The sequence below is a fragment of the Monodelphis domestica genome, chromosome 5, assembly GCF_027887165.1.
Source record: "Monodelphis domestica isolate mMonDom1 chromosome 5, mMonDom1.pri, whole genome shotgun sequence".
In the NCBI taxonomy this organism is placed as follows: domain Eukaryota; kingdom Metazoa; phylum Chordata; class Mammalia; order Didelphimorphia; family Didelphidae; genus Monodelphis; species Monodelphis domestica.
Window position 1 is genome coordinate 28,611,475 of NC_077231.1, and position 8,440 is coordinate 28,619,914.

An 8,440-nucleotide genomic window follows, 5' to 3' on the forward strand; every position below is an offset into this window, starting at 1 on the left:
CCCTCATTTTCTAATTATTTGCCACCACAAAGAAGATGTCTATGAATATTCTTGTACAAGTCTTTTTTCCTTATTACCTCTTTGGGGTACAAACCCAGCAATGCCATGGCTGGATCAAAGCCTAGGCAGTCTTTTATCGCCCTTTGGGCATAGTTCCAAATTGCCCTCCAGAATGGTTGGATCAATTCACAACTCCACCAACAATGCATTAATGTCCCAAATTCACCACATCCCCTCAAAAATGTATTACTTTCCTTTCCTAACCCTATAACACTGTAATGTAATTTAGAACCATTTTTCCCCCAGAAACTACATTGAATTGAGACCCATATTTGCTACTTCCTCTGAGGCTAAATGAAAAAAAAAATCTGTCCCTTCCTCCACATAATAGCTCTTCAAATACTTGTAAATCATGTCATGTCTCACTCAATCCTTTTTTTTCCAGATGGAACATTCATCATTCTTTCAACTTATCATCATATAATATAGGCTCAAGGGGTTTTATCCACCTTATCATAACTTCTGATGCTTTCCCAGAACTGAGCATAATGTTATACAGAAAGTCTCATGAGAGTGTACTTTTATGGAACTGTGTCCTCTTTGTTTCTGAAACCTCTGGCAATTTTAATGTAGTCTCATAATATCTTAGCTTTTTCTGACTGCCATATCACACTGCTGACTCCTATTGATCATGTAGCCCACTAAAACCCTCAGATTATTGTCTGAAAAACTGTTGCTTATCTATACCTTTCCATTTTACATTTGTGAGGTGTAGCATTTAAAAACAAATACAAGACTTTACATTTATTCCTCTTTAATTATATCAAGCCAATGCCATTTTTACTTTTAATCTGAGCTTTTGGACAGGAACTTATTGAAACCCTCAATTTTTAGGTGATCTAGGTGATCCTTGAGTTCAGGGTAAGGCTGAACACAGTGATACTAGTTTAGAGACACAAACAATGTATCCTGAGACAAAAGTGTCCTTTTTCATTCTTGGAGTTCAATCTCCACTCACCTCCTCAACTGCCTCCTGCAAATGAAGATCCTTTTCAAGTTCCAAAGATTCAGTCAAGCCCAGGGAGGATTAATTTCTAATGAAAAAGTTAATATCTTCCTTCATTCAGAATTTATTTTTGTCAACATTTAAAAGTGGGACAACAGTGTTCTCTGGAAGTTTTAGTTGGTAGGTTTGTCTTTCCCTTTAGATGACAAAGATTGTTTTGACTTTCTCAGAGCAAAGGCAAATAATTGACTGCCTGCCAAAGCTCTTCAGCTTTTAACTGATGACCCTATGAAGTTTAGAGTTCTTGCATTGTTCTTAGTCAAAGTACCATTGTAGTTATGATTTTAAAGACAGAGCTATGAGACAATTGTCCTCAAAGATGGAAAGGTGCCACCATAAAATTTATCAATGAAATGCAAATATGTAAGTATCATTAGCTTTCTTTCTTATTAAACTTCTACAATTACCTATTAACTTAGGTCTACTTCTCTCTAAGAAAGAACAATTCAATTTGTTTGTTTACTTGTCTGTGACTGCAGAACTCTAATCTATTGCTTTATCAAACTCCTTCAAGATACTTTTCATTTATTCTTTAATGCTATTGAAGCAAGAATAGTTTTTATGCCTGATGACTAGTAAAGATATTAGCCAGCTTAATATTCATTATCAAAGTTTGTTGTTTGGTCTTCTGCATTCCCATTCCTACTATCCACTGTCATCAAAAGAAGGCAAAACCCACCAAAACTGCAAAGCAATTAAGTATGGTGACCCTACATTATATGATTATTCTCAGATTCCTGAGTCCCACCCAAATTTGTTTCGTATTTACTGATTTTATCACCTATGTTTAAGAGGCTTCCTTCTTGATGTGTTTTTGTACTAGATTTCCACAGAATCCCTTCCCCTTCCATTCCCAGGGAAACATCCTTTGTAATGAACAATATTCTTAAATTCAAAAAAGAAGAGGAAAAAATAAGAAAACCTGTTCATTAAAATATGTGAAATGTGCAACAGATGTATACCTCTGATCTCTGTAAAAGTATGGAGTGATAGGATTTCACTTTTAAATATTCAGAAAGAGGGCAAATCATCATGTGAATATGATTTTTGAAAATATTAAATATTTGTGAACAAGTTGGGAAAAGGTAATGTTTTGATTCAGAAATGAGGAATGGTGGGAGAATTTGGGGATTTTTTAAAATGGTTCATTAACTTCATATTATAAATATGAAGTCAGTTTCAAAAGAATATTCTGGGTATGGATAGAATCAATAACATAATTCACCCATTAATTTAAATTACTTTGAGAAGTTTTAGGAGGCATGCATAAAAATCTCTTTTATTTCAAAATTTTTTCATGTATTCAGGGAATAAAATCAGGTGATTTTTGGTTAAAGAAATAAAAAATGGACAGATAAAAATAAAGGATGAGGAGAAAGGAAAAAGAATGGGAAGAATAGGAAAGGGAGACTATGAGAGAAATAATAAATCAGTGAAATCTTTAGAGATTCACTCCTATTTACCCAAGTGATACTTTAGGTTTTCAGTAAGGAAGATAAAACAAACTGATCATTTCTTAAAAAAAAATATCTTTTTGACTATGTCCTTGAAGACCTGTTTGACTTGCTGATTCCTTAGTGTATAAATGAAGGGATTTAGCATGGGGGCAACAGAAGAATTCAGTATAGCCACACCTTTGTTCAAAGATACCCCTTCCTTTGCTGGTGGTTTGATATATATGAAGATGCAGCTTCCATAGGAGATAGAGACAACAATAATGTGGGAGGAACAAGTGGAAAAGGCCTTTTTCCTTTGCTGGGCAGAGGGGAGTTTCAGAATGGTTCTAAGGATGTATGCATAGGACAAAATCACTAATGCCAAAGTAAATATGAGTGTGAATGTAGCCAAGCAAAAACTCATGACCTCTAACACCTTCGTGTCTGTGCAAGAGATCATCAGCATAGGAGACGAGTCACAGGTAAAGTGATCAATGACATTAGAGTCACAAAAATCCAGCTGGAGGCCCATGATGACTGGTGGAAAGATAATGAGGAAACCTGCCAGCCAAGAGCTGATTACAAGCTGGCTGCAGACTTTGCTGCTCATGATGGTTGTGTAGTGTAGGGGTTTACAGATGGCCACATAGCGGTCATAGGACATGGCTGCCAGCAGAAAAAATTCTGTTGCCCCAAAGAGGATTAAAAAAAATAACTGAGCTATACAAGAATTATAGGAAATGGTCCTGTCCCCTGTTAAAATAGTGACCAAGAACCTTGGAATGCAGACAGAAGTAAAAGAGATTTCTAAGAAGGAGAAATTTCTAAGGAAGAAGTACATGGGAGTCTTGAGTCGATAGTCTAGAAGGGTAAGTGCGATGATTGTCAGGTTGCCAGTTACACTCAATAAGTAAGTTAGAAACAGAAAAAGGAAAATCAAGACCTTTATCTCTGGATCATCTGTCAGTCCCAGGAGGATGAACTCTGTCACTGCTGTGTGATTTCTCATGGCTGACTCTTTACTTTTGATAAGTCTGCAGTTAGAAATAAAAAAATGAGTCAAGCACTCAGTGGGTGAGTTTAGAACCTCCTGACTGGCATCTCTGCTTTACATACTGTCATAAAGACTATAAGGAATTGAATCTCAAGGGCCAGCTGAAGGCCATCATTTTGGAGCCAAAAGCTCTTCAATAACCAATTTTTCTATCTGGAAGATTTTAGTTTTAGTGAATTCTAGACAGATCATTGTTGGAACAAACATTACCTTAGTTTGCATCAGAATATTTCAGACTAGAAGTCAATATTTTTTTTTCTTTCTAGATAGTTTTGAATGAATCATTTAACTTATGCAATGCTCTCAAGGAGACTGATGTGAGGATCAAATGGTCCAATGTACATCTGGATGTATTTAGATATTTACAGGAGCAGCTAGTTGTTACAGTGGACACAGTACAGGGCCTGGAGTTCAGATGATCTGTACTCAGGCTTGGTCTCAGACATTATATAATACTGGGAAAGTCTTTAAAACTCTCTTTGCCTCATTTCCTTCTCTGTGACGGCATCTACCTCTCATATGGTTGTAATGAGGATCAATGAGATAGTAATTGTAAGGTCAGTGCTAGGATGCATAGAAATGTTAGAAATGTTTATATAAATATTATTTATAGAAATAAATGTATGTATTATATATAAAATAAATATCTTTATATAATACATAAATGTATGTATATACTATATTTTATATAAATAGATATAAAAGCCCTATAATATCTTTTACTATGTATAATAAATTATAATACAATAATTTACAGTCATAAGATGATATTTTACAAATATGTATCAATCAACCAATAAAAATTAATGAAGTGTTAGTTATATTAATTCAGTGATTTTAGTGCAGTCAATGGCTGCATTTTGAGCCCTGGATATACATTTTTAATTCCGTGTCAAGATGCATTATGTGGCTGCAAGCAAAGGGACCCATATTAAGGACACAAAGATCAAATACAAAAGCATTTCTGCTGTCATCGAACTCATATTCTTAGGAGGGTGGTGATGTTCATTTTAGATGACAGAGCTAGAGCTACAAGGTGTCTCAGAGGCTATCTAATAAACCTTCAGTTTACAGATGAAGAAACTGAGTCATGGTAGATTAAATAATCTGCCTAGCCAAAGAACATGCAAGTAGTAAATATCAGAATTGAGTTTGGAAACCACCTCTTTGCATACTCTGTTTCATAGAGAAGTAATGAGAAGTCAAACAGATGAGAGAAGAACCCTTAACAACTACTGTTCCTGAAGGGATTCGTGTTTTATTCTCCTCTTTTCAACTTTCTAGCTCTGTGAAAGTGAGAAAATTACTTAGCTTCTCTGAGGCTGTTACCTCATATATAAAATAAAGACTTGCCATTCAATGATCTCTAAGCTAATCTATAACTCTAAGTTCCTATGACCAACAATGAAATACCATGACCTTTTTACTTTATTTCCATCTTCTGAATGTTTTAATCTTGCCCTCCTATCCCCTCCTGCATTTATGCTTCTGAATTAAATTTTTTCTCTGATATTTTTTTTCTTACCCCTATCTGCCTATCACAAATGGTGCTGCCTATGGAATATTCTTAACATTGCATCATGCAAATATGCTCAACCCCTACTTTTCTCCCTAGACATTATTTTTTTAATTAATTTTCATAAATTTTGGTATTTTTTCAAATACCATGGGATCATAAGGGAAACAATAATAAATTTCTGGACTCTAATCAAATGATAAAATTTCAGGTTTCCATAATATAAAAAAGTACATTGCCTCAGAAGATACTTATTGCATGATTTTAGTAACAATTTCTTTTCATTCTTATTTTGAGCAAATAGGCAGAAAATGATGAAACTGCAAGAAAAGAAGTACATAGAGAACTGTTTGATTGAAGTGAAATAATTATTAAGATCCAGTAGAGGGGCCACCTGGGTGGCTCAGTGGATTGAGAAGTAGGCCTAGAGACAGGAGGTCCTAGGTTCAAATCTGGTCTAAGACACTTCCTAACTGTGTGAGCCTGGGCAAGTTACTTAATCCCCATTGCCTAGCGCTTACCACTCTTCTGCCTTGGAACCAATACTTAATGTTGATTCGAAGGTAGAAGGTAAGGGTTTAAAAAAATCAATATGATTAAGATGAAAGACAGGAAACATACTCACTTTTAAGTTTTGCCTAGAAATGTCCAGATGAAATTTTTAAATGAAAAGGCTAGTTGATTTGGATGAGGTGAGAGAAGAGATATAGTGCTAAACACAAGGAAAGTTTTAAAGAAATGTACAGGTTTATTCTGCCATATTTCTCATTCAAATGTGCATGCTTTAATTCATCAATTTGGAGTACTAAGATTATAAAAAAAGATTGTCCCAGTTTTCTCTTGTCTAAGACTAGCCAGAAGAATGTTTTTTTTCCTAATCAATTTATCCATGTTTTTAAAAATCACTCAATTAGCTATGCTATGAACCTCACCTAATATCAAACATCAAAATATTTTCCTGTATATTAGATGGTTAGTGGGAAGAAAACACTGAAAAATTCTCCATTTCATGAATTTCATGATCATTTTCTGAGATACAAGTTTCATAAAATCTCCGCAAGAAGACAGGTTATATTTATTTGCTTTGCTCTCCAAATTGTCAGGGGTATTTAATATAACAAACAATGAAGTAGGAAAGCCCCTAGAGACACTAATGCATTGCTGGTGGAGTTTTAGATTGATCTAAACATTTTTGAAGGCAACTTGGAATTATGCCCAAAGGGCTTTAAAGAATGCATGCCCTTTGATCCAGCAATACCACCACTAATTTTGTATTCCAAAGAAATATTCCAAAGAGAATTCACTTGTCTATCCATCAAGTCCTGGGGATTTTTTCTTAGGGAGTTCTTTGATAAGTTGTTCAATTTCTTTTTCTGATACAGGATTATTTAAGTATTCTCTTTCTTCTGTAAACCTTGGAAATTTATATTTTTGTAAATATTCATCCATATCATCTAGATTGCTGTATTTATTGCCATATAATTGGGCATAATAGTTTTTAATGATTGCCTTAATTTCCTCTTCATTAGAGGTGAGGGCTCCCTTTTCATCTATGATACTGTTAATTTGGTTTTCTCCTTTCCTTTTTTTTATTAGATTGACCAGTAATTTGTCTATTTTATTTGTTTTTTTTTCAAAATACAAGCTTCTTGTCTTATTTATTAATTCAATAGTTTTTTCACTTTTGATTTTATTAATTTATCCTTTAATTTTTAGGATCTCTAATTTAATTTTCATCTGGAGATTTTTAATTTGTTCCCTTTAAAGATTTTTTGATTTACATGTTCAATTTCTTAACCTCTGCCCTCTTTAATTTGTTAATATATGAACTGAAGGATATAACTTTCCCCTTGAGTACTGCTTTGGCTGCATCCCATAGATTTTGAAAGGATGTCTTATCATTGTCATTTTCTTCAATGAAATTATTAGTTGTTTCTATGATTGTTCTTTAACTAATCAATTTTGGAGGACCATATTATTTAATTTCCAATGTGTGTTTCTTGTAGACAACATATGGTAGGATTTTGGTTTCTAATCCACTCTGCTATTTGCTTTTCTTTTACGGATGAGTTCATTCCATTCACATTTAAAGTTGTGATTTCCGCTTCTGTATTCCCCAACATTTTGATATCCTCTTCTAGTTCTGATCTTTCTTCTTTTGCTATATTCTTTTAAACTCATGGTTTGCTTTTAATTAATCCCCCCAATTCCTAACCTTATTATACTTCTCTTTCTGCCCCCTCCCTTTTTCTTTCCTTCTTATGATTTTTTAGGGTCTATTAAGATCCCTCCCCCCCCATTTTCCTCCCTTTTTGTACTCCTCGCCCAACTCTCTGTCTTAGTTTTTCCTTTTGCACTTTCCCTGTAGGGAAAAATAGAATTCAATACCCCAATGGATTTAGATGCTCTTCCCTTTCATAATTTATTTCACTGAGAGTAAGATTTAAGTATTACCTAATAACATTTTCTTCCTCTCCTACTTATAATAGTATTCTCCCCCTCCCCTTCCCATACAGCTCATTTTGTGATTTAGATTTTCCTTTTTATTATATTCCTTCAAGTTTCTCTTGGTGCCATCTTCTATTCCCTCTCCCTTTTTCTTTTTTTTTGCATATCATCTTAGATCACTTAATGTTTCTTCTAATCGAAGTAATAGTGAATATATTTTTGTGAGTTACAAAAACATTTTTTCAGATATTAATATGAACATTTTGATCTTATTGAAGCCCTTAAAGAAGAAATTTTAAGTAAGAAAACATTTTCCCCCTTTCTCTTCTCTTTCTTATTTACTTTTTCATGTTTCTTTTGATCTTTCTGTTTGGATATCACACTTTCCACTTAGTTCTGGTCTTTTATTTACAAATACTTGGAAATCTTCTATTTTGTTGAATTCCCATACTTTCCCCTGGAAGTATATAGTCATTTTTGATGGATAGGTGATCCTTATTTGAAGATTCAATTCTCTTAACTTTCTGAATACCATATTCCAAGCTTTGAGGTCCTTTAGTGTGGAAGCTACCAGATCTTGTGTGATCCTGATTGGTGTTACTTGATATCTGAATTGCCTTTTTTTGGTTTCTTGTAAAATTTTCCTTAGCTTGGAAGCTCTTAAATTTGGTAATTACATTCCTGGGGGTTGTCTTTTGAGGATTTAGTGTAGAGGGTGTTCTAGTCTATTTTACCCTCTTGTTCAAGAACATCAGGGAAGTTAACTTGGATAATTTTTTGTAATATGATGTCAAGGTTTCTGTTTATTTCTGGATTTTCAGGTAGACCAATGATTCTCAAACTGTCTCTTCTTGACATGTTTTCTTGGTCAGGTATCTTCTCAGTGAGATATTTCATGTTTCCTACTATTTTGTCAATCT

General features: G+C 33.9%; 1 protein-coding gene across 1 annotated transcript; it reads right to left on the reverse strand.

Annotated features, from left to right (window-relative positions):
* Positions 1-2,575: 2,575 nt before the first annotated feature.
* LOC100618111 (olfactory receptor 6C76-like) lies at positions 2,576-3,529 on the reverse strand. The gene has a single exon (XM_007502965.3). It carries the CDS (start codon positions 3,509-3,511, stop codon positions 2,576-2,578), a length of 936 nt encoding a protein of 311 aa, XP_007503027.1. The 5' UTR covers positions 3,512-3,529.
* Between the last annotated feature and the right edge of the window lie 4,911 nt (positions 3,530-8,440).

Bases quoted from the DNA above. Each gene is read 5' to 3' on its own strand.
- LOC100618111 (XM_007502965.3), bottom strand. From the start codon at position 3,511: ATGAGAAATCACACAGCAGTGACAGAGTTCATCCTCCTGGGACTGACA.